At 38.9% G+C, this 26,400-nt stretch overlaps 1 protein-coding gene across 1 annotated transcript in view; it reads right to left on the reverse strand.

Moving 5' to 3' along the window:
* Positions 1 to 553: 553 nt before the first annotated feature.
* Positions 554 to 26,400, reverse strand: part of LOC126106753 (peroxidase-like) — a 143,959-nt gene continuing 118,112 nt past the window's right edge. The window contains exons 11-14 of the mRNA XM_049913125.1: positions 13,491 to 13,661; positions 8,992 to 9,181; positions 1,286 to 1,391; positions 554 to 711 (exon numbers count right to left, since the gene is read on the reverse strand). Of these exons, the coding sequence (XP_049769082.1) occupies positions 645 to 711; positions 1,286 to 1,391; positions 8,992 to 9,181; positions 13,491 to 13,661 (534 nt within the window). The 3' untranslated portion in view covers positions 554 to 644. The remainder of the gene's footprint in view (positions 712 to 1,285; positions 1,392 to 8,991; positions 9,182 to 13,490; positions 13,662 to 26,400) is intronic.

Consider the following 26,400-nt stretch of genomic DNA (forward strand, 5'->3'; position numbering starts at 1 on the left):
TACCTCTCCATCTGCTGTTAGCTAATTTTATCAGTCTTATTTCTTGCTGCAACTTTGTAATGTGTTGGCATTTTTTTCCAGTTATTGGAAGATTCACACAATTGTAGCTTTAGGCCATAAAGGCCTTTGTCAGCAGTAGACACACATACACACACGTGCACACACACACACACACAAACAAACAAATGCAACTTGCACACTCGTCTGCAGTCTCAGAGAGCTGAAACCCCACTGGTGTTTCATTTTAACACCTTGTCCTATAGTGGATCCTGTCTGTAGTCAGGATTGTCATTTGAAGTTCATATATCTGCTCCTTATACAACTGGCTTTCATTCATTTCTTTCTTATTTGAAATATTTTCTAATGATTCTTTAACATATCTTATAATGTGTGACATAAAAATGATAAGGATAGAAATTTATATCAAGCAGTGCTATTATGATCACAGATTTGTGTCACGATGTTGTGCAATTAGTTGAGAAAATGATAAAATATTTTAACGATTTAATTCATAAAGACATTTTTGAGGTGATCCAGAAAATACACATTCAAATTGAATTGCACTGTTTATAAACATTCATTTATTACAGAGTGCAATTACATGATAGTGTAATAATGTCATGTTATTTTATTTGGAACTGTAGTCATTGTTCCTCTTTCCAGTAGCTCAGATCCACCTGGGGAATGAGTGTGCAGTCTGTTGCTGGGTTCCTGGAAAAACAATATTGCCAATGACAATCAAATATGAACAAATCTTAAGTGACAATGGTTCGACATAAATGTGTCAGAGAACCTCATTTACATACAGGAAGCATGCAGGATGCAAGTGGAAATGTGGTAGGAAAAGAACAAATACACTGATAATAACAAGAAATCCAGATCAGCATGTATATATTGTTCGATTTCTATGCAAGTAAGCATCTCCCACTAGACCTCAACAAACCTACTTGCATTGCTCAGGCAGTTTACTTTAACATGGAATTAATTTTATAGTTAATTGATTCTTACATTCATTCATCATGTTCCATAGATCCCACCAAGAAAGATAAAGAAGTAAGATATACATTAATAAAAGATGAGCAAATTAGAAAACTTAATCTGTACAATGTATTAACAATAGACCATCACTGAAGTTCTTAACACTATTTATGCTAGAACCAAGTAAGTGTAACTCAGTAAATTAAAAGAGCAGCTGCTAATCTGAAAAAAAAAATCAAGTGCCTCCTCATTTACATTAAATAACTGCCATTTATCTCCAGTCAAAATATGCTCAGAAAGCACTTACGTGTCACTGACTTTCTTGAAACTGTTGGTCTGTATTCTGGTTATGTTGTCTGAGTTATCACAAATTATCCTGGACATTGTTACCTTTTTAATTTCATTTAGCTGATCTGCAAACAAGTTAGATAAAAATTAATCTCAGACAATGTAATAAACCATATTGGAGCAGTGAGTTTGCTATTTTCAGGTACATGATATAATTTGAAAGCAGAGATGCAGGGTGTGTTTACAAAACTACTACAATCTAACTCAGCCAGTAAAGCATGCCTGTGCAGTGGCACTCAATTCTGAGGTAACGAATTGGTCTTTTTTACATTCATTAATGCACTCATTATGTTCTGCAAATCTCATCAGGAAGGAAAAGCAGCAGAGATGTGAAATGAGTCAAGTTATACATTAACAGGCAAGAGCAGCCATCATAGCTATTATACTTACAACAGATTATGATTAGTGATAAATTACTCATTTTAAGAACTATGGTGTTGCTTCCCAATTACTTTTTATGTAAGGCTCATTCCAAAAGTAAAGAAAATTTTGGTCAAACAAGCCATGCAATTCTCCCCTTGCCGCCCCCCACCCCCCACCCCTCACCACCACCCCCACCCCACCCCACCACCGAGTCACAGACCTTTTAATCATTGGCACCATGTGTGCTATTTTGAAATGTATTCAAAATTTAACAATTTCAGCAAGTGTGAGGTTTATATTATAATATGGTTTCTGAATAACAGCAAAAACCCACTATCAAAATTTGGAGATGGATAATCAAAATTTATAACAATGTGGTAAACAAAGCTTCACTTTGAATTTGATGCATAATTGTTAATGGTGGATAAACGAATATTCACGAAGAGGAATGCTTAAGTCAGCCTTCAGTTGTGACTGACAACCTCGAATCAAGGATTATGAAAAGAATTAAATAGGACAGATATGCCACGGAAGAGGACTGAATTTTCACTTCCAGAAATTTCTCAATCATTATTTATGACTTCCTTGGTGGTGATTTGGGTTGTAGAAAACTGTGTATCAGCACCACAGAAAAAATGCTAAGATATCAAAATGTGTTGTAAAAGAATGTTTTCTTTCATTGTCTTGAGTAGAAATATATGAGAAAACAAATATTATTTACTGTTAGGATAACCCTCATATGTTTATGTATAATGGGAAAAAAAAGATGCTTTGAAGGAAGCCATTGATCCTGTCCTTATACCATGCAGTAAAATCTACCCACTTATCTCTCACAGTGAATAATTATATCATTTTAAATATTTTCTGGGAATTTGTTACGTTAATTCATTATGAAAATCTGGTCTTTCGAAAATATCAACCATTGTCATTATCAGGAAACCAACTGACTGTCAAAGTAACAGAGTCAAAACAATGTAACTTGTGTAGCATTAACCCCTGTGGCGAAAGATTGTCTTAACACCTATGATGTTATGTCACTAACAGCATCCTTGTTTCCATTGTCATGCATATTATGGACATACGGCTATGCACTCAGTAGAGCACAGATGCAGACACCAAAAGACTGCATAGGTGTGTGTCTCATATTGTCCATCGTGATGGTAACAAGGATGTTGTGAGTGACATTTCATCATTGTACCTATGTAATGTTTGCTCTTAGTGGACACTACTTCATCATTTACAGCTGTCAGTACCTTTCCTGGCATTGACAATGGTGGATATTGTCAACAACTCTTATTCTCATCTACATCTACACTCAGTAAGCCACCTTATGGGGTGTGGTGGAGGATATTTTGTGTACCGCTATCACTAACACATTTTCCTGTTCCATTCGCAAATGGTTTGTGTGAAGAATGATTGCTGGTAAGCCTCTAATTTTATCTTCATTGTCTTTTAGCGAGATGTACATTATAAAAATGGAAACTAATTGTGGTACGATTAGCAAACTCGGTAGCATTAACATCAAGGACATGGGGAAAGATGTAATGCAAAATCAACTCAATTGAAACACTTTTAACGTGCTACTATGGTACATCATACCATTACATACTGGTATGATTACTGCTACAAAAGAGGCTCAATATGGCACCCATCAGTGTCTAGAAGAGTCTGCAAGTAGTGAATTGCATTCTGCACAGTAGTACAAGGCATTTCCGTAGGTATGCTGGGTACCTCTCTTTATATGCTGCACTTCACATCAGCACATGTGTTACTGTTCCTCTGGTAAACCCTGTCCTTCAGGTAGCTCCACAACCAGACATCACAGGGAGAGGGATCAGGTGATTGTGCCAGCGAAGCCTTTGGATACAATCAGCTCATAATTCGATCATTTCTAAATGTGTTTCAGAGAAGCAGGTGAGCTTCACAAGTGATGTGTAGTTGGGCCCCATCTTACATGAAAACTTTATTTCAATGTGTGTCTCCTGTAGGGCGGGTATGACATGCTGGTGAAGCATATCGCAGTAACGCTAGCCAGTCACACTGCATGTCTTTGGTCCTTGAGCATCAACCTGTTAAAAAAAAAAAAACAATGTGCCAAAGATGAATGTAGCCACAAAGCCACACAATATGGTGACACGTACACCATACAGAGGAACTTCGTGCACAGTGACTGGAGGTGAAGGTCCCCACACTCAGCAATTCTGTGTGTTTACCTCATCCATTAGGAAAACATGAGCTTTGTCTGTCCATAGGATGGTTCAGGACCAGTTCTCATCAACTTCAGTCCTGGTGAAAGTGGAGAGTGAAGAGTGGAGAGTGAAGTCAATATTTCGTTGTGCGTCCTGTGGTGCAAGCTGCTGCATGATACAGATGTTGTACTGATACCGTTTGAGAATGGTTCAAAGTACCTCCTGTACAGTGGACCACCACATGTTCAACTGTCATGACACAGCATGTGCAATGCCTGACAATCAGGAATTGCGTGCAGTGTTGTCTGCCATAGCAACAGCGATTTCATCAACCACCTGTGGTATAACCGTCGTCGGCCTGCTCCCGGAGCGATGTCCAGTTCTCCAGTTGATTCAAACTACTTCATCATGCTCTGCACAGGGAGTGGAGGAAGAGGACCCTTCTATAATTCTTTCAGCTGGCAATATTCTCAAATTTCAGCTGCAGTATTACTGTTGTTTTGATAATAGAGCTTCACCAATAATGCCCTGCTCCTTTTGTCCAACCTCACGTTGACACGTCAACAAACACTATGAATGATCGGGTGTGTAAGACTGTGAATCATGATGATTGAACACGGCATCTGGTGGCCATAGTAGGAACTGGATGGTGACACTGTGATGCATGGAAATCATGCACCTCATACTCTGTACGTTAATGCTACCAAGTTTTGTACTCATACTGTAATTAGTTTCTGTGTTATGTATATAAGCAAAAGTAATATACTGATTGACTCTTCTAGAAATGTATGCTATCCAAAATTTGACTGTAAACCACACCATGACATAGAACACCTGTCTTGCAGCATCTATCACTGGAGTCAGCTGAACATTTGCATGATGCTTTCACGCTTACTAAATGAACCTGTAATGAAAGATGCTGTCCTTCTTTGGATCTTCTCTATTTCTTCCATCTGTCCTATCCGTAAGGAATGAGTGCAACAATGCACTGAGAGCATGTAATATGAAAGGAAGGTCTAGATACCTAAGTTGAAATAGTCTAATAAACTGTGGAACGACTGGCTAATGAGATTTTCTTTTAGCAACTGGGGATTTCCAGTTTCCTTTCTGGTGTCTACCAACACCTGTTCCAGTCTTTTCCAACAGTATATAAAACTCCATTCAGAACCCTAAATTGAGATGCATAATTACATGGAAATTATCCTTACTGCCGATATTGTCATGAGTTACAGAGGCGAGAAGACAGTAATTTCCCTGAGATTATAGAAACCCAAATTAAATGTTTTTCAGCACTCCGTGAGTCTATTGACCTTCACTTCAAACAATTCACTAATTTTATTACCCACAAATACATTAGAGAATTTATGTATTGATATGTAAGCCTAAGAATCCCTGGGTACCTAAAGAGTCTTGTGCAAGATGTTTGGTTATCAATTTTAGATAGCATTCTTACTACATGTATCTGTAGAATTGTGCATTGTGCACCTTAGTAGCATTGCTCCACAATATGTCACTTGACAGTACTTAGTGAAAGTATCCAAACTGTGTTAGCAATCTGATGTGCAGGTCAGCACAATGAGAGAGATTTCTACATTCAAACATGTATACCTGAGCTTCTTGGTTAACTTATGTATGTGCTGCTGTCCATTCAATCTATTATTCATTTGTATGTCAAGGAACATAACAAATGAGGCCTCAGTGTGTGCTCACATATATATCTCTGGCACCTGTGAATCATTTTCACTTGTTTGAAATTGCATAACATTAGTTCTTTTTATGATAAAGTGTTAAACTATGAACTAGTTCTAATACTACAACATTATTTTCCTAGGTGTGCCTGATATGGATGTGTGGACCCTTGATCAGTATACTAGTGTAATCAGCAAACAAAAGTTTTTGAAGGGTAGTCCAGTGTCCCAGGTAAATCACTTATGTTGATCAAGAACAAGAGTGGGCCAAGCACTGATCCTTGTGGGGAGCCATATTTAATGTTTCTTAACTCCTAATTTAGTCTTATTACTGCTGTATCATTTGTTAGTCTGTATATCTGTTTTCTGTTGTTAACACATTTCCATTCTATCAAAGGGAGTGCCTTTTACAAAACACCAGTAGCATTTTAGTTTTTTGGTTTCTTTAGTAGACTTTCACAATCTTCATGATTAAAGGCCTTGGCTAGAACACAGAAAATTCCAACATCATGAGATAACATGCAGCTTTCTCAGTCAAGAACAGTTAATGGAAGCCAATCTCAGCTACTGTAAAAATGTAATTCAAAGGAACTTGATTTAATATTCTGTTTTCAGCTTTCTTCTCAGAAATGTTAGAGAACTTAGGAATGATTTGTCTAACATTACTGGGACTTTACTTTTGGATATCACAGCACAGTATCCATGAGGCTGTGGATGTACAACTTAGTAACAACATTCAGACTTTATGAAAGATGCCATCATTGGCAGGAAGGACATGGGATCATCATCCAGTAAATTTCACAGACATTTAGTTGTAGTACCATGACTGGATAATGAATAGAGAGGAATTTTGGTGAGGACAACAGTCTGTGAAGAGATCAGGTGGGGGTCCTTCCATAAAGCCTACATCACGAGAAGAACATAAGATTGTTATACCATTTCTGATGAGCAGGAGGATGACAATAGATGAAATCCAGCCAGAGATTCATAGAACCATTGGAACAGATTATTGGAAGTTGAAATGAACCTATACTTTGGTAATACATGTGCAATAATAGATGATGCTGTAACTGTGTCTAAATAAACATCTCGATACAGTAATTGTCCCCGTGATATCTCTCAGCATTCACAAACTATATTTACTGTGTGTGTGTGTGTGTGTGTGTGTGTGTGTGTGTGTTTTGAGATTCATTTTGATGTTTTGGGACCTGTGTTTGAAGTTTCATTTATGATTTTATATTGTTTCTTCCGTATGTTAAACATCCTTTTCTACATATTTTGCTCCTGCTATCTGAAAACATTAATTGTATCATGTGATCCATATTGCTTACTATAATGAGTGTCAGCAGTGGAACTTATTCTCAGCAAACAAAATTATTAAAAATTCCATTATTAAAAACCATATTTAAAAATTACCTAACAAATTATATTTAACAAAATATGCTAATGAATTAAATAGTAATATCTACCTAAACATGATTTCAGTTGAAGTATACTGATATTTATGGAAGTGTTTGATCTGTTGGAATGAAACATATTTGTCTTTGCTTTGTTTTACTCTCTGAAGCTTCTATATAAATAGGATGTCATAATGTGGTAGTGAAGTTGTAAGGAAGTCTGTTTTGAGTGTTAATAGTGGATGAATAGGGGAGGCAAAATTGAACTTTTCTCCACAGCACCCACATGCAATGCATCCATAGAGTTATATTGTTCTACAAAAAGTGTCAGCAGTCAAGAAGTGTTTTGTCAGATGTGTGACAAGATATAAAAGTGGTACTTCAAAACATGTTTCATTCAAGAATATTTTGAGTTTACGTAGTTACAGTATTTCCAAATGAAACAGTATTGTACTTCGTTATTGTCTTAATTGTTTGATGAATGGATTATGACAAAAATTGATTCTAGGAAGAAAGATGAATTTTGTTCTTAAACATGACAAACTGTGGCCTTTCTCAGTGAGATCACACACCATTTTATTACATGACAATGAGCACGAACAGCTACTTTGACATCAAGAGAATTAAGTTGAGGATAACTTTTTAACTGTTGACTTTATCAACAAATGAGTTGCACATTGTTCATCTGCAACCTATGTCCCAAAAAGTGCAAAAATCATTTCTATGTCTGTGGCTTTAGTCAAAAATCTTGAAATAATTTTAGTAAGGAAAATAACATTATTGTTTAAGTGAACTGTGGGACTGAGTCATTTAGAAAGTTTAGATCAGATCTCAAGATGCCATATGTTAGTTACTGCTGATGCCATTCCAAAACAATAGACCCTTGCATGGCATAAAGCCATAATGAAATGAGGTATTGGGGTAGCATTCTGTGGTGTTCAGCTATGAGTCTTGCTTCTGCTTGTGGCAGTCAAAGTGAGATCAAAGGGCCTGTAGAGGATGTGGTGAACAGTCAGAGTAACCAGCAATTATCAAGACCCTTATGTCTTCATCTCTTGGAATCATGGTCTGGGGAGCTGTGGGACATGACAAAAGGACTGATTCCATAATAGTTGAGTGGAGACTGAATGTTCTCCAGTAAATGGAAAGAATGGCAAACATTGTTGTCATAGACCTCATGGCCATGGTACAAAATGGCATATTTCAGCAGGATACTGTAAGATCTCACATACAGTTCACACCTCAAACGGCTTGAAGAATGTATGGATTCTTGTCTTCCCCCACTGGTTTCCTGATTTGTCACCCATATAACTTGTGTGGTATATGGTGGAAAACCAAATATTTTCATACAAGCCTTCAACCAGCAATTTTCATGAACTGACACAGTGTATGTTTCAGACATGACAATAAATCCACCAAAATGGCATTTAGAGGTAGTCTGCTTCAAAGCCACAATCAATACAAACGTTTTTTCATGCCCACAAGAGTTACACTTCATACCGATATTGTTGGTGTGGATCTGTTTGAAATGGAGTGGGCTTGTTTAATCTGCTTCTGCCAGTTTACATGTAGTTTGACTCATTTCACAACTCTGAAGAGCTCCTTCATGATCAGATTTGTTGAACAAGGCATTTGAATAAATGAATTTGGACATGCTCTTGTTTCATGATTTTGCTTAGCTTTTAAATATTGATGCATAAACATACATACACACACACACACACACACACACACACACACACACACACACACACACACAGAGGGAGAGAGAGAGAGAGAGAGAGAGAGGGGGGGGGGATGGAGGGGGGGGGGGGGTTAGGGATTTGAAAATATATACAAAGTAATGGAAAAAGAGGAAGGGTGCCATATTGTGAATGTGTTAATGAAATAACAAGGGCAGTGTTTGTTATTCTGAACAATGCCAAATCACATAAGCAATGTCTGCTGATAGGAAGAAAACAGTAACAAAGTTTATACAGACTTATTAAACAGTGAAAAAATGTAAAGCAATGAGACATTAACTGATACCTTCTGAGAATGGGTAAGGGGATCCACTATAATCATAGAAGAATCTGTCTCCACATCTCCAGCGGTAGAACTGCTCTGCGAGAATAGCCTGCCTCACTGTCAGTTTGTCTGGGCTGGTTTTCTCCAGCATCACCATCATCAGCTCAACGTCATCTGGATCTGCATAATACTGTCCCAAGGCCATGGCATCCTTAAAAGGAAAGTTATGTCAGCTGCAAATAACTTATATGCTTTTTAGATTAATGTACATGTAAACAACTCTGTTTTTAGGTGTCTCACATTGTCACCATTCAAATAGTCATATTTAATCGAATAAAACAACACATTAGTAGGTATTTCAGATTAAAACTGTAAATTACATTGTGTGTTCTCTGGTTAGGTGCAAAATGAAATCAAAGTTTCATGCTGTACACTCTCTTCAGACTCTTGCTTCTCTTCTATACACTTCTTGCTCATATGAGTTTTATTTCAACATATTTCTCTGACAGCTCCACTATTTGCAAATCTAGTTTTGTAACTTTAGTAAATGACTGTATGTGTGAATATGCTCTTCAAAAAACTCTGCACCTCAAATGATGTGGTAAGCTTGTGGTGTAACAGACGACAAGTGGTCTGTTGCGTGCACCATCTATCGCCTCTGGCCTAGCACAAATTCTAATTAAATGATAAAATTGAATTGCGGGTTAGGATTTGTTAGTTATGTGCATAAATACTGCGGAAGTATTTGGTTTTTATATGTGCAGATAATTCAAACACCGAGCCAGCAACCGGCGCGGACTTTCATTGACGCGGCAAGTAGAGGGCTGCAGTGGAGCAAATGCAGTGAGGCTGATGACATCGCTCCAGAGTCACGGTGGCGGGATACTCCGAGGTGACTGTTGGACTTCAGAGGAAAAAAGAAACGAAGAATGTATGATGAGGAACTTTGTGTATAACAGCGAAAGTAGCAAGAAGCAATTTAACGACCAGTAATGCAGTAGGCGGTACCTCAAGAGCTGACTGTACATAGGTATCAGAAATAAATCGCTATAACTATTGTAAAAAAGGAGTTCTGAGTAAGAGTTATTACGAGAAGCAGTCAGACAGTGTCAGTTACTGGTGAATGATCGCCGTAGGCAACATTTACTTCATCAGCTGTGTCACCCCCTCTTTCACTCAACGAATTTAGTCAACATTAAGACAGAGCCAAACTACACAAATAATAAAACTCATCAGTGGGGTGGGACAGCACAAGCTGATGAAATAAAACTGTTACTCTGGTACCGGGCACTGCTGGTTTCGAATCCGCACCAGACAGCATGGACCTTGATTACCGCTAGAAGGCTCTGCAGCCATCACACCGTAAGCCGTGGCTGCGTGAGCTCCTGGCCCACATATAATGTGAGGGTGCCACAGTGGAGCAAGTGGTCCCAGTGGCCAATAGCAATGTACCCTATCACGTATTTAAGCGCCTGCCTCTCATTCAGCGAGACAGTCCGATATTCACGTGAGTATATCGACATCTCGCCTACAGACAGTGTGTTTGCTTTGTTTCCATGTATGAGTGGACATTGTGGATTCGTGAGGTTTTCAGTTGTGACCCCATTGCTTCTTGCATGTTGTTGTTCATAAGGTCCTGCTCGGTCATCTGTCATTGTTCTTGTACGTCCTTTCCCATTCGTTTTGTTTGTTCGCGGGCCGTTCCCATTTGGTCCCTTCACTACAGACTACAAATATATAATGATAACAGAAATTACTCAATGTAAACAACAAATAAAAATGAGTAAAAGCAACCAATCACCAACGGACTGACTGTTGGTGTTGCAGTGACCAGGTTTCATGTATTATAGTTCAGTGAGGGAGAGTTATCTTAGCTGTCAGAGTTAGAATTAATAAAATGGTATTGTCATGGCCAAGGAAATCAGCATTTGAATTTTGTTTGACAATGTTTTACATGTGCCCCACATATCTTTTTATTTGTGAGAGAATGAATGTGCTTCCCAGAGGCAAATCTATCCTCCCTCAGCCCAGGGAACATTTTACCAACAGCATCTGTATTTTTAAGTATGTCAGTTCTCAGGTTCAAAGGTAATTTTTTGGAAAATAAACTAGTTTGGAACTACTTTAAATACAGAAAGGAATCCTTGGAAATTACAAGTGGGCTGACTGGTTCCAGAGAACATTCCAGCTGGGTACAGGCACCCATTCACAGGCTGGCTACATCTTCTGCTGACAACAAATCCAACTCAGTTCCGGAGTCTACATGTAACAACAGGAAGCGGAAGACCCTCCATCAAAGATAAAATTACAGAAACACTGACTTCCCTGACTGTGAGCAGAAACAAACAGCACTCCATTCATTCACACACTCACATAGCCCTAGTCTGCAGACCTGTGTTCACAACTCTATTCTCAAATGAGACAGTGATAATGATGAGTGCATACTTTGATTTTATTTCATGTGACTTACTATCCTTGTACGCTATTCTAAATCGATCTACCAAACATCAATCTTACCAAATTGTTATTATATTAAATTAATTATTCCATTCTTGTTACTATTAAATTCTAGGTATCTGAGGTACCTTAAAAGTGCTAGTAACACCTTTTCACATCCAAATGCATGATACAAACATATTAATATATGTAACCTCATATAAGCCCAGTGAGGGTACCCACAGTAGGAATAAAAGACCTCCTAGTGGATGTCTCTGCCTCTGCCTCTGCTGTTATTTGTCTCATGTCTGTCCGTGGACTCCACAATGCTGCAACTATTTACAGCATTTAGTTTTGTGGATCATAAACATGGTATTTCCACCAACAATAGCCTTTATGAAACACTGAAACAAAATACTGTTCATCCAGGTAAGTCATGCAAGGACTGCAATCTTTCCACTGGAACAATCTCAGATCCATTTCTGCTGATATTTCACCATGAACTGTTTCTGCTTCATTCATGGACTAACTGATTAATTACATCTTCTGTACTTATGTTAACCTTCCCTCTCCCCACCTCCACCCCTCTCTGGCCCACTTTCCAGATGCAACCCTTGTTCTGTGCCTGGCCTTTCCTCAAATTTTTATTTTTGGAGATCAGATATGCTTTAAGCACAGTTTTATTTTATTCTCACCCAAACATGTTTTGCAACAGCTATGGCATCATCAGTGTATACACTATTTGTCCTCTAGCATTATTTCATGGTGTGTTTGCAGATGACTTGGTCCTTCTAGCAGTGGATGGAAAAAAGTTACAGGGACTCTGGATGCCGTTGAAACTAAAGAAAGAGCTATGGAATTAACATGAATACAAAGAAAATGAAAGTAATGAGATTAGGAGGAAATGAAAGAGCAAATATAATACTGGATGGAGAACCATTAGAACATGTGCAAAGCTTTAACACTTAGGAAGCAGAAAGGAAATCAATTGGAATTGGAGCACAGAAATTAAAACATGGGTAGCAATGAGGAAAAGGCATTTTATAATAATAGGGGACTTTTCTTCAGCAATATGGAGAAATATTTGAGGGAAAGAGTGATTAAGTGTATTGAGTGTCATCCTGAGTGGTTCTGAAACATGCAAAATGAAGCAGAAAGAAAGAATAAGTTAGAGACTTTTGAGATGTGGACATGGTGCAGGCTTCTGAGAAGTGAATGTGGTGCAGGACAGAAAGAATAAGTTGAGTAGTGAAGTGAGATGTTGAGATGCTGAGAAGATCATGAGAGCAGAGACAATGTGTAATAAAATAAGGAGAAGAAACTAAATGGGACATATGTTAGGAAAGAAGTGGGGGGGGGGGGGAGGGGGGCATTTTGTAGGAAGTCTTACAAGGGAATGTTGAAGTGAAGAGAAGGCAAGAGAGGAAGAGATTTGAGGTCTTTCATGATGTGCTGGATGGTAGCATTGAGAGGCAAGTGATAGACTGCCAGAGATGAAGAAATGAAGGCTCTCCCAGATAGCATAAAACTAACGATGATGATATTTTATGGTATGGTAGGCACATAACAGAGTTGCAAATTATAACAATATCATTACACAATATCATATTCTGCCTTATCTCCATCAGCTGAAATGTGTGACTTTGCGAAGGTATGTAACGTCTGCTATAAACAGGAAATTGAAATTTTCACCAGCTTCTTGAAGTAAAATTTCAATATACATAGGTTCATCTGTCCACCTGTGATAGACATTTGCTGTTTTTTGGCAGACCATTGGGACAAAATGATTTCCAAAAAGCATTTGTGGATGTTTGCAAATATGGGGAAAACTGTGAGTAGCCTAGAGTTACAGATATTGAAGATGATTGCCTTTCCTCCATTTTATTTGTTGTTTTCTATTGTGAAAGATCAATATCAGTTGTATTAATGGATATGATTCAATTAATATATGCTCTGCTTAGAAAATTATATCATTCTGAACCATTAGCCCAAATTGAATTATAAAGACTAGTTAAGATGTAGTACTTAGTGTTTCATTTTCACAAATAAAAATGAACATAGAGTAACAATGACTGTTTAAATACCTCATATGACATAAGATCAGCAAAGTCTTCAAATTTTGTTGCTCTTGGTAGGCCTATTAATTCTCGATAATCATTATAGTGTCCCAAGCCATTATCTCTCCCTCTTATTATGTCAAACATGTCCAGGTCCTGGCCGTAAGGCCCATCAACTTGGAACAGGTTCCTGTTAAGCTGAAATCATTTAAACTTCATTAATTCAAGCACTAGTGAAAGAATATTGAAATATTTGCATAAATATTGTTAATTCGAAGCAGGATGACTGACATTGGTCAGTGTTATTTAACTTAATCTGGGAATGGAGAGAAAAATTCCAAGGAGAAGGCACAACAGATATAAGGCTCAGTGAAAAGAATGACAAACTACAGTAAAGGCAAATGGAAACTCCAAACTACTGTAAAGGCAAATAGAAACTGCATTAAGAAATAGATTTACAGCAAACACAGAAATAGGAAGAAATGTTACAGAACTGTAGATCTGGAAGAACATTTATTTAATATTTGACAATATTATGAAAAGGATAGATTGCTACCCACCATATAATTGAGATGCTGAGTCACAGACAGGCACTACAAAAAGAGTACTAAACACACAAGCTTTCAGCCAGAAGATCTTCTTCTGAAATAGACAACATACACCCACACATTCACGGAGACGCAGCTTGCACACACATGACCACTGTCTCTGGCTGCTGAGGCCAGACTGCAAGCAACAGCACATGATGGGAGAAGCACTCTGGATGATGGGAGTAAGGAGGTGGATAGGGATGAGAGGGGGTGCTATATCAGAGTACGGGTGGGTGGCAGTAAAGTGCTGGCTGTGGTAGCATAGAGATGGGGAGAGGGTAGGACAGCTAGGTGCAGTTAGGAGGTTAGATAGAGGGCAGGGCAGTGGCAGAAAAGTACAGAGACTGTGGGTGCACTTATGGAATACAAGACTGGAGTCAGAACAGGGAAGGGATAGGTGGGTGAAGGACAATGGCTAACAAATGTTGTGGCCAGGAGGGATATGGGAATGCAGGATAAGTTGCAGGGATAATTCTTACCTGTGCAATTCAGATAAGCTGGTGTTGGTAGAAAGGATCCAGATGGAACAGGCTGTGAAGTAGTCATTAAAATGAAGAGTGTTGTGATGGGCATCTTGCTGGGTGGTCCAGCAGCTTCTTGGCCACAGTTTGTTAGTGGCCATTCATGCAGATGGACAGGTTGTTAGTTGTCATGCCCATGTAGATTGAAGCACCATGGTTGCAGCTTAGCTTTTATATGACATGACTGGTGGTATGTTGCAAAAGCTATCAAGTGCCAATGCTACACAGTAACATACTGCCATTGGGTTGGTTGCCAGCTCAGTCCCTGTGACTATCTGACATTCCAACTCCACTATTTGCAGTGCAACCTGCAGAGGGCCTTTGCCTACACTGGACTAAAGCACAGAGGGTGTTTAAATCAGCAAGAGAGGTTGCTCCTGCCTTGAACCTTTTTTTGCATCTGCCAGTGTCACAAGTAGCCAATCAGGAGGAAGTGTACTTCCACTGTGTAGGTATTAGGGCTGTGTCTGCAATGATCGTGGCAGTTGTGATGCACCCAGCCAAGAGAAGTAGTCCACTCTACATCCAGCACAACTGACCGCATGCTGCCTTTACCACCAAAGGACCTCGGAAACTCCTCATGGGCCTGTTAGTTTTCTGTCAGTCCTTAGAAACTGTTAACTTGTACAGATCATAATTAAAGTGTTAGTCACTTCTACTGTGCTCCACTAAAGAAGAGTGAGTACTTAAAGATTTGATAGGCAGACTAGTGGAGAGCAGAATTTGGCTGTAAAAGCCTTCCTTTTGTTGTCCCCTAAACCAAGATTGGTATTACAAGTACTTGCGATTAGTTATGAACTTATTTCCCTATTAGGAAACAGTTACAAAGTTGGTTACTTTTTTTTTTTTAAGGTCAATGAAAATTATTTGTGTTGAATTCATTGTGTTCTTAAATATAGACAGTGAACTACATGCTTGTGTATTTCTTGCAGAAATGTTCAAAGTGAAGGACACTTCCTGGTTTCACGGGTAGCTCTGCCTTTGATGAGATAGATTATGCTTGTTACCAGACTGGAGTAGGTGGTGGCAGGAGGATGCATGGGACAGGTCTTGCATCTAGATCAATTAGAGGGATATGAACCATGAGGCAAGGGGCTGGGAGCAGGGATTGTGTACGGGTGACCAAGTATGCTGTGTGGAACACCACTGTGGGAGTGGTGACGGGGTACAGGTAGGACATTCCTCATTGCAGGGCACAATGAGAGGTGGTCGAAGTCCTGGGGGAGAATGTGATTCAGTTGCTCCAGTCCTGGGTGGTACTGAGTCACAAGGGGTGTGCTTCTCTGTGGCTAGATGGTGGGACTTTGGGAGGTGGTATGTGTATGGAGAGTTAAGGCACAGGAGGTCTGTTTCTGTACAAGATTGGGAGGGTAATTGCGGTCTGTGAAGACCTCAGTGAGACCTTTGGTATATTTTGAGAGGGACTGCTTATCACTACAATTGCAACTGCCAAGTGTGGCTAGGCAGTATGGAATGGACTTTTTGGTATGGAATGGGTGGCAGCTGTTGAAGTGGAGGTATCGCTGGTGGTTTGTAGGTTTGATATTGATGGAGGTACTGATGTAGCCAGTTTTGAGGTGGAGGTCAACTTCGAGGAAGATGGTTTGTTCAGTTCAGGACCAGGTGAAGCAAATGAGGTAGAAGGTGTTCATGTTCTGGAGGAATGTGGACAGGATGTCCTCACTCTCAATTGAGATCACGAGGATGTCATTAGTGAACCTGTATTAGGTGAGGAGTTTAGGATTCTGGGTGTTTTAGGAAGGATCCCTTTAGATGGCCCATGAAAAGGTTGTCATAGGATGGTCCCATGTGAGTGCCTATTGCTGTACTCCAGATTTGATTACCGGTGATGTCTTCAAAGCAGAAGTAATTTGGGTGAGGATGTAGTTAGTCATGGTGACCAGGAAGGAGGTTTTAGGTTTGGAATCCATTGGGCATTGGGTAATGGTAGTGTTCAATAGAGGCTAGGCCATGGGCATTAGGGATGTTACTGTAAAAGAAGATGGCATCAATAGGCACCATGTGAGAAAGCATGATCTCCAGTCTCTCCTCAAATCCTTTGGCCGATTCCAGAACCTCTCCCCAGAGTCTCTCTCTCTCTTCACCACTAACACTTACCTCACTCATGCTTCCTAAAGTTCATAAACCTAGCCACACAGGACACCATATTCTTGCTAGTTACTGTGCCACCCCCACTGGGAGAAACTCTGCTCTCTTGGACCAACACCTTCAGGCTATTACCCACAACCTAACCATCTACATAAAAAATACCAACCATTAACTCCACCAACTCTCCATGGTTCCTGTTTCTTTACCAGACAGTGCCCTGCTCATCACTATTTATGCCACCTCCCTTTATACTAACATCCCTAATGCCTATGGTCTGGTCACTGTTGAATGTTTCCTACTATTGATGAACTCCAAGCCTACAACCTCCTTCCTGGTTGCCATGAGTAACTATATGCTCACCCACATTACTTCTGCTTTGAAGGCATCACCTATAATCAAATCTGGGGTACAGCAATGGGCACCATCCTATGTCAACCTATTCATGGGCCATCTAAAGGGCTCCTTCCTAAAACACCCAGAATCCCAAACTCCTCCCCTAGTTCAGATTCAGTGATGACATCTTTGTGTTCTGGATTGAGGGTGAGGACTTCTTGTACACATTCCTCCAGAACATCAACACCTTCTTCCCCATTCGCTTCACCTAGTCCTCCTCAACCATACAAGCCATCTTCATGTTGATATCCGTCTCAAAGATGGCTACATCAATATCTCCCTCCATACCAGACCTACCAACCACCATCAATTCATCCACTTTGACAGCTGCCACCTATTTCATACCAAAAATTCCCTTCCATACAGCTTAACCACCCATGGCTACTGCATCTGTAGTAACAAGTAGTCTTCTAAAAATATACCGGGGGTCTCACTGAGGCCTTCATAGAGCACATGTGTACAGAAACAGATCTCCTGCACCTTATCTCTCTGAACACACACCACTTCCCGAAGTCCCACTGTTGGGTCACAGAGGAGCATACAGCCCATAACTCAGTACCACACAGATCTGGAGCAACTGAATCACACCCTCCGCTAAGGTTTCTGTAGCCAAGAAACAGGTGGACTACCCACAACAATGTTCTTCAATGTATCCTTACTATCAATGCCAGATTTTCTTAATTGTGCAGGCAGGAACTCTCCCTGCAATTTATCCTATGTTTCCGTAACCCTCCAGGCCTCATCATTCGTTACTCATTGTCCTTCACCCACCTATCCCTTCCTGTTCTCACTCCACAATCTTCTGTTCCACTATCACACTCAAAGTCTGTTTACTTCTCTCCTTTTCCATCCCAACCTGCCCACATCTAACCTCCTGACTGCACCTAACTGCCCTATCCTCTCTCTGCCTAGTCACTATATGCCCCCACAAGCAGCACTTTACCATCCCCCACCCATACCATACCGTCCCTCCACTTTCCCACCCCAGTCGCCTCCTTATCCCCACCATTGGGTTTGGTTCTCCCATCATGCACAATAGCTCACATTACATCGGCAGCCAGAGACAGTGGTTGTGTGTGTGTGTGTGTGTGTGTGTGTGTGTGTGTGTCACAGTTTAGTAGTCATTTAGTTGTGCCTGTCTGCGATTCAACATTTCCACTATATGGTGAGTAGCAATTTATCCTTTTCATAATATTGTCATTACTCCATCCTGGATTTTCTATAGGATTTAATTTTCTCTACACAATGTAGAAGTTTATCAAAAAATGACTTAAAGAATCATTGAAACCATGAGCAATATGAAGATGAAAACAAGCTAAAATTATCAGCCATAATTTTTTTTCAAAGTGTATGGATTTCTCATCTTATTACAGTCATTTTAGTTAGTGTATATGTCTTCAAGTGACTGCTCAAACCAGTTTTTGTGTGAAATTTATGCCCAGTTGCAGTGTACTTAATTGCTCAATGTCATATTATTTTAGAAGCAGGAAAAGAAATTGGAGTGATTATATGTATAAAAATTGGTAAGTCCCAGGCTGAACAACTCAATAGTGAACAGATGTTTGCTAAACAAGATCTGAAAATATGCAAGTTAAAGTACTAGTACTTTATGGGCCATCAGCAGGAAACATAAGTTTCATCAAACAGTTAAAGAGAGTATTAATTATATCTAAAGAAAAACTATAAAATTGCAAACAGGCAGAAAGGTTGGACAGTACTACCTTCATGAACTTAAATTCCAGTACTGCTGATAGACACATTTATAAGTGACATGCCCCTCCTTTCTAACCTTACAAGACATATCCCTCTTCTCTCCCTATGGAAGGAACAAACAGGCTCAAAATCTAGGTATAGCCTTTTCACATTCAAACGTGTTGGTCAGCAGTGCGGGATTTCACTTCCTAAAGGCAGCACTAGCAAGCCATTACTTATCTTTGTACTATTAATAATGCTACACAGACTTAATTGAAGGCCCATTGCCCATGGAGACTTAATTATAAATTTTCTGGCAGAGTGTGCTGATTGAAGAGACTGTGAGGAGCTGATGCATGGCTTTCAATTATTTCTCATAGAAAAACTCCTGACAAGGATTGAAAGTCACAGAGTGACTGCTTCTGTCAGTTTATTTAGAGATACAACTGCTGTCAGTGATTTACAGTAAAACTGATAGTTATTAATCTGATCATGATGGCTGAATGTAAGAATAAGGTATGCTCCCCATTAGGTATATATAAAAAAAGTAAAATATTTTATGATAGAAACATTGTATCAACACTACAGGAAAGAAGAAGAATTATCTATATCAATTCCATATCTACATCACATCGAGAACTTTTTGTCTTGCATCATATGTACCAGTCTTACAGTTTATATGTATATGCTACATACCATGTAGCGGAGATGCTGAGTTGCAGACAGGCACAACAAAAAGACTGCTTTTTGTTGTGCCTATCTGCAAGTCAGCAGCTGCGCTATATGGTGAGTAGCAACTTTCCTTTTCATGATATTGTTACAGTCCATCCTGGATTTTCCATTGTTTGATATATGCTACATATACAGGTATATGCTAACTGGAAGAGATTTGTTTAGTCATTTTGCCCATACATAGAAGAATGTATTAGATGGTAACAGACATTGCACTTAAATCTAGCATTTTTAAGTAAAAATGTTCATGTTGATATGTACAAGTTCTACAAAATTATTAAATAGAAGAACTGAAGTGGTAAGTAGATATTCTTCAACAAATTTTCCAGATGCATTTTTATTTGCTATTCATTTTACATTTTGTGGAAATTTTTATTCCCACAAAGAATTTTCTGTCTGACTACAGTGTCACTTGTACTGTCTGAGTAATAAAAAAATTTTCTTCTAATCTTACATTTTGATTGGGCATATCACTAGCTTCTTAATTGACTCCATCTTCCCCCCCTCCCCCTGCCACCTCTGGATATTCACAGGGACAAAAATACATATTTTGAACAGACACCATATAGATGCATGGAAATAACAGCACATTTAGTCTTTTGAAGAATAGTAGCCAAGCTCCCTGCAATAATCCTGACAACTGTCTTTTTGATTCTGAATTACTGCATTCATACTGAAGTACTGTATTCAAACTTGTGGTGTTTTTACTGCTTTGTACTTGTCAAAATAATAATGGCAGATGGCCACTAAGTGTCATGTGTGATTTTAGTGCTCATCAAAACATAAGTTTCGATCATATTTTTCTTGTTCCTTATCTGTTTCACATTTTGCATACTTTTTAGTATATTTATTGGCTATTACATTTAACATTTACTGTACACTGAATTTCCAATACTCATTATCTAGGCCTCACTTTTGCTTACTTACTCGTAGTGAACTGTGCAAATTCATGCACATTTTACATATACTTTTGATTTGAATATCTGCACTAAACAAATTTGCAACCAAGGCTGTCTTCTTTCAAGACCATCTTTTTTTTTTCTTGTCACACAAGTGAAGACTTGTCATCTCTGTATTGCATTTAGGAAATACCATGTGTCATTTTATGGTATTTTTTGTAAGTATAACTGAAGTTATTGAACTCACACTCATAGCAAACTCAGCACATTATCATAAGGTAACTTTCTTTGTATTGAAACAAACAAAATACATCTCAGAATATCCCTTTAGTTTCACACATTTAGTGTTTTTATTTGCTGTAGATATTTCATTTGGCCATGAGTGGATACTTTGGGAGCTACCATAGGAAAGTAAGTAGCGGGATATACTGTAGGAGCTGTAGCAAAATGATTGCTGGAAAGGAAGGGGGCATGTAATGAGGAGAACCCTGGGAAGGTCACCGAGACTCTCTCTTGGGCTGCAGCAAGAGAGGAAGATTTACGCACTTGAGGTACATTTTGATGAAGGTAGGAGAGAGCTAATGAGGATGAAGGAAGTCAGTGGTAAGAGGAATGGTTGGGAACTGGCAGTTGGTAGGAAGGCTAGTGGGAGGAGTACACAGTCTGACAATTTTGTTGTTTCTACCAGTTACATGTTCCAGCTGTTAGAGTTGAAGGGAGAGGAGCCTCACATAAGTGGGGCAGACTGTATGTGAGGAGGGAGGCTAGGAATAACTCCAATGTTAGGAAGAAGAGAATGCTGCTGCTAGGTAGCAGTCATGCCAGAGGCTCAGTTACAAGAGAAGTTAGGGGGAGAATTTCAGACCAACAGCATTTTCAAGCTGAGTGTTGGGCTGAATCAGATGACTGAGGGTTTAGAGCCTTTAATGTGGATATCATGAAAGATGATTAGATGGTGAAAGGAGGGAGGGACAGGGAACAGCTTAGTCAGGGATAGGGCTCACAGTATGGTTGGTGGTGACCTAAGCAAGATAGCTTCCCTAACTGGAGCACCAGTGTGAGCCCAGTTGGTCTGTTTGGGAGGCACAATTGGCCTCATCTCAACAGTTCTGTGTAATGAGTCACTGTGGAACTGGAGATGGTGCTGACGACTACTGATGGGCACACATTGTAATGGTACTAGTGGAGACTATTGGGAGAAGGGGCTACTCTAGGCATGATCGGCACCTCGACAGGATTAGGAAGGGGAATTTGATGGCATTAATTATTGAGAGTATAGCAGGTGGGTACTGACCTGCACATGTTCAGATACCTGTTGTCATGGGTAGGAGGACTAGGCCTTTTCTTGGAATAAAACATGACACCAGATTTCAACCAATTTACAAATTTCTTCAGCACTTACAAAGAAGATAGGATGTACCACACTGCAGGGCACAAACATTGCAGTAATTTGCTTATAATTATCCAATCTTCATCAAAATGTGCAGTTATTAACTGACTAATATAGATGTTTGCATAATGAGTCATGGACAACAAATCTGTAGATGTACTAACATGATGACACTGAACATAGGAGGGACATTTGTTGATGACTAATTACCAACTGACTTAGAACTTCACATAATTGTTGCAGAAGCCTGGTTGACTCAAATATTACTTTATAGAATGATTAACACGTGCTGACTGATCAACAACACAGTCATTCTTCTATTTGATGATGACTCACTGTGAAGTTTACTTGTTGACTGCCTGGCATGGACTAACTGTGGCATTGTGCCCAAAAAGAAACACGTAGTACATAAATCACAGAATACTCAAATACAAGACTATTATGTTTTAAATGTTAATATAAATGACAGAGAGAGTAGAAGATGCAAAGATACAATTGGCAGTGAATTAAATTAGTTTATCTATAGGCTGTATTATAAGGAAATAGCCATAAAGTAGGAAGTATTTTTGTGAGGGGAGTTTTTTCATATAAGAGTTTTACAAAGTCTGCCAACAATTTTCTGGAAAGTTAAATTTGTCAGTTAGAATACTTTGTTAACTAACATGTTATTTTAGAAAGATTATACATTTTTGGACTCAGAAAAGTCATGACTATAAAACTATAATATTGGCTTTTAGGAAGAATCACATTTTAAGATTTGAATTAATAACTTTTGGAATGATAGGTTCTGGAAACTAAAATGTTTCTCTTAAAGAGGACTATAGGGGCTCTCGAATAAACACTATTGATCTTAAAATAAACAATTCTTAGTAAGTTTGAATTTTGATGAACACTTGGTTTATGGGTACTGTAAATTATAAATATTTCTATAAATAATATGTCTCCATGTGAGTTATTTATACTATTGTCATCAGCACTGTATAAAATGTACCCTCACTAATAATGTTTAATGAAATGTAGTGTATATAATAAATTAATTATGGTATACCAGGTGTAGCGGTATGAAATGAGCGTTTTTTTGTGAAAATGAAACACTAACTTTGAATTGAAAAGTAAAGACATTATATTCAAAGTATTGACCATTGCTTTCTATACATTTTGACCACCTTTCTGGCAATTTGTGGACACCACACCAACAGAAATGTTTGTCTTTTGAAGCAAACCAATCAGACACCCAATTTTCGACTTCTTCGTAGGAATCGAAGTGTTCCTCAGCCAATTTGTGTCCCATTAATGAAAACAAATGATAGTCAGATGGGGCCAAGTCTGGTGAATACGGTGGGTGGGGTAGCACCTGCCATCCAAGTGTTTTGATTGTATCCCGAACCAGTTTTGCTTTGTGTGCAGGTGCCTTGTCATGTAAAAAAATTAATTTGCCATCAATGCATAGTTGAAGTTGATCATTTGTTGTCTGTAGTGTTCACAGTTTCACTGGGTTTTAGAAGCTCATGATACACTACACCTTTCTGATCCCAACAAACACAGAGCATTGTCTTCTTGCTGAATCAATCGGGTTTTGCAGTCGATGTTGACGGTTGTCCCAGAATAACCCATGATTTTTCCCATTTAGGATTGTTAAAATAAATCCATTTCTCATTGGCAGTAACAGTTTGATGCAAAATTGAATTTCTTTCATGTCTTTGAAGAAAAATTTGACAAATGGTTTTTCAGTTTTCCATTTGAGGAGATGGGACCTGGATAAACTGAAAGAACCAGAGGTTGTACAGAGTTTCAGGAAGAGCATAAAGGAACAGTTGACAAGAATGGGGGAAAGAAATACAGTAGAAGAAGAATGGATAGCTTTGAGGGATGAAGTGGTGAAGGCAGCAGAGGATCAAGTAGGTAAAAAGACGAGGGCTAGTAGAAATCCTTGGGTGACAGAAGAAATACTGAATTTAATTGATGAAATGAGAAAATTAAAAATGCAGTAAATGAAGCAGGCCAAAAGGAATACAAACGTCTCAAAAATGATATTGACAGGAAGTGCAAAATGGCTAAGCAGGCATGGCTAGAGGACAAATGTAAGGATGTAGAGGCATATCTCACTAGGGGTAAGATAGATACTGCCTACAGGAAAATTAAAGAGACCTTTGGAGAAAAGAGAACGACTTGTATGAATATCAAGGGCTCAGATGAAAACCCAGTTCTAAGCAAATAAGGGAAAGCAGAAAGGTGGAAGGAGTATATAGAGGGTCTATACAAGGGTGATGTACTTGAGGACAATATTATGGAAATGGAAGAGGATGTAGATGAAGATTAAATGGGAGATATGATACTGCGTGGAGAATTTGATAGAGCACTGAAAGACCTAAGTCGAAAAAAGGCCCCGGGAGTAGACAACATTCCATTAGAACTACTGACAGCCTTGGGAGAGCCAGTCCTGACAAAACTCTACCATCCGATGAGCAAAATGTATGAGATAGGCGAAATACCCTCAGACTTCAAGAAGAATATAATCATTCCAATCCCAAAGAAAGCAGGTGCTGACAGATGTGAAAATTACCGAACTATCAGTTTAATAAGTCATGGCTGTGAAATACTAATGCGAATTCTGTACAGACGAATGGAAAAACTGGTAGCAGCCAACATCGGGGAAGATCAGTTTGAATTCCGTAGAAATATGGGAACACGTGAGGCAATACTGACCCTACGACTAGATTAAGAAAAGGCAAACCTATGTTTCTAGCATTTGTAGACTTGGAGAAAGCTTTTGACAATGTTGACTGGAATAACCTCTTTCAAATTCTGAAGGTGGCAGGGGTAAAATACAGGGAGCGAAAGGCTATTTACAATTTGTACAGGAACCAGATGGCAGTTATAAGAGTCGAGGGACATGAAAGGGAAGCAGTGGTTGGGAAGGGAGTGAGACAGGGTTGTAGCCTCTCCCCAATGTTATTCAATCTGTATATTGAGCAAGCAGTAAAGGAAACAAAAGAAAAATTCAGAGTAGGTATTAAAATCCATGGAGAAGAAATACAAACTTAAAGGTTCGCCGATGACATTGTAATTCTGTCAGAGACAGCAAAGAACTTGGAAGAGCAGTTGAACGGAATGAACAGTGTCTTGAAAGGAGGATATAAGATGAACATCAGCAACAGCAAAACAAGGATAATGGAATGTAGTTGAATTAAATTGGGTGATGCTGAGGGAATTAGATTAGGAAATGAGACACTTAAAGTGGTAAAGGAGTTTTGATATTTGGGGAGCAAAGTAACTAATGATGGTCAAAGTAGAGAGGATATAAAATGTCGACTGGCAATGGCAAGAAAAGCATTTCTGAAGAAAAGTAATTTGTTAACATTGAGTATAGATTTAAATGTCCGGAAGTTGTTTCTGAAAGTATTTGTATGGAATGTAGCCATGTATGGAAGTGAAACATGGATGATAAATAGTTTGGACGAGAAGAGAATAGAAGCCTTTGAAATGTGGTGCTACAGAAGAATGCTGAAGATTAGATGGGTTGATCATGTAACTAATGAGGAAGTATTGAATAGGATTGGGGAGAAGAGGAGTTTGTGGCACAAATGGACAAGAAGAAGGGATCGGTTGGTAGGACATGTTCTGAGGCATCAAGGGATCACCAGTTTGGTATTGCAGGGCAGCGTGGAGGGTAAAAATCGTAGAGGGAGACCAAGAGATGAATACACTAAGCAGATTCAGAAGGATGTAGCCTGCAGTAGGTACTGGGAGGTGAAGAAGCTTGCACAGGATAGAGTAGCATGGAGAGCTGCATCAAACCAGTCTCAGGACTGAAGACCACAACAACAACAACCATCTGTCTTTCATTCAATTCATGTGGCACCCATTTTCCACACTTTTGGATCTTTCCCATAGCTTTCAAATGGTCAGAAATTGTTTATTGTGCAACATTTAGCATTGCTGCCATTTTCTTCTGACTCAAAGTATCATCTTCATCCAATATTGCTTGGAATTTGGTGTTTTCGAACTTTTTTGGTTGTCTTCCACGTTCTTCATTTCTTACATCAAAATCATAATTTCTGAACTGTTGAAACCAACTTTTGCATGTTGCTTCTGATAGAGCATGATCACCATATGCCTTGACAAGCATTCAATGCAACTCTGCAGCACTTCTATTCAAATGAAAACAAAAAATTAATGCTTTCCCCAAATCATCACTTTCTGGTACAAAATTCGACATTGTTAACAAAATGAAAACATATGGTGTTGTTTGTTCCATGACTTGATGTATACTAAATATCTTTGACAGATGTCATACCAACCAAACAAAAAAAAATTAAGGCTTGTTCACAACAAATGTTCCCTATCGACACATTTGTATCTTAACACTCATTTCATACCGGTACACCTGGTACATTGAATTACCATACTTTAATGTCCAAAAACTGGGGAAATTCAGATAATGTGATTTATTTCACATACTTTTTATTTGCTTGGACCTTTTTAGTAAATCTTTTTTAAAGATAATTCTGTTGTAGTACTGAACACATGTTGCATTTTACATTTTGTACAGTACGATCAACGACAGCTTTGCTCTGAGGTTACAAAAGTTGTGTTACCATGATGAGCACA

Source organism: Schistocerca cancellata, chromosome 10, assembly GCF_023864275.1.
Source record: "Schistocerca cancellata isolate TAMUIC-IGC-003103 chromosome 10, iqSchCanc2.1, whole genome shotgun sequence".
NCBI classification, from domain to species: domain Eukaryota; kingdom Metazoa; phylum Arthropoda; class Insecta; order Orthoptera; family Acrididae; genus Schistocerca; species Schistocerca cancellata.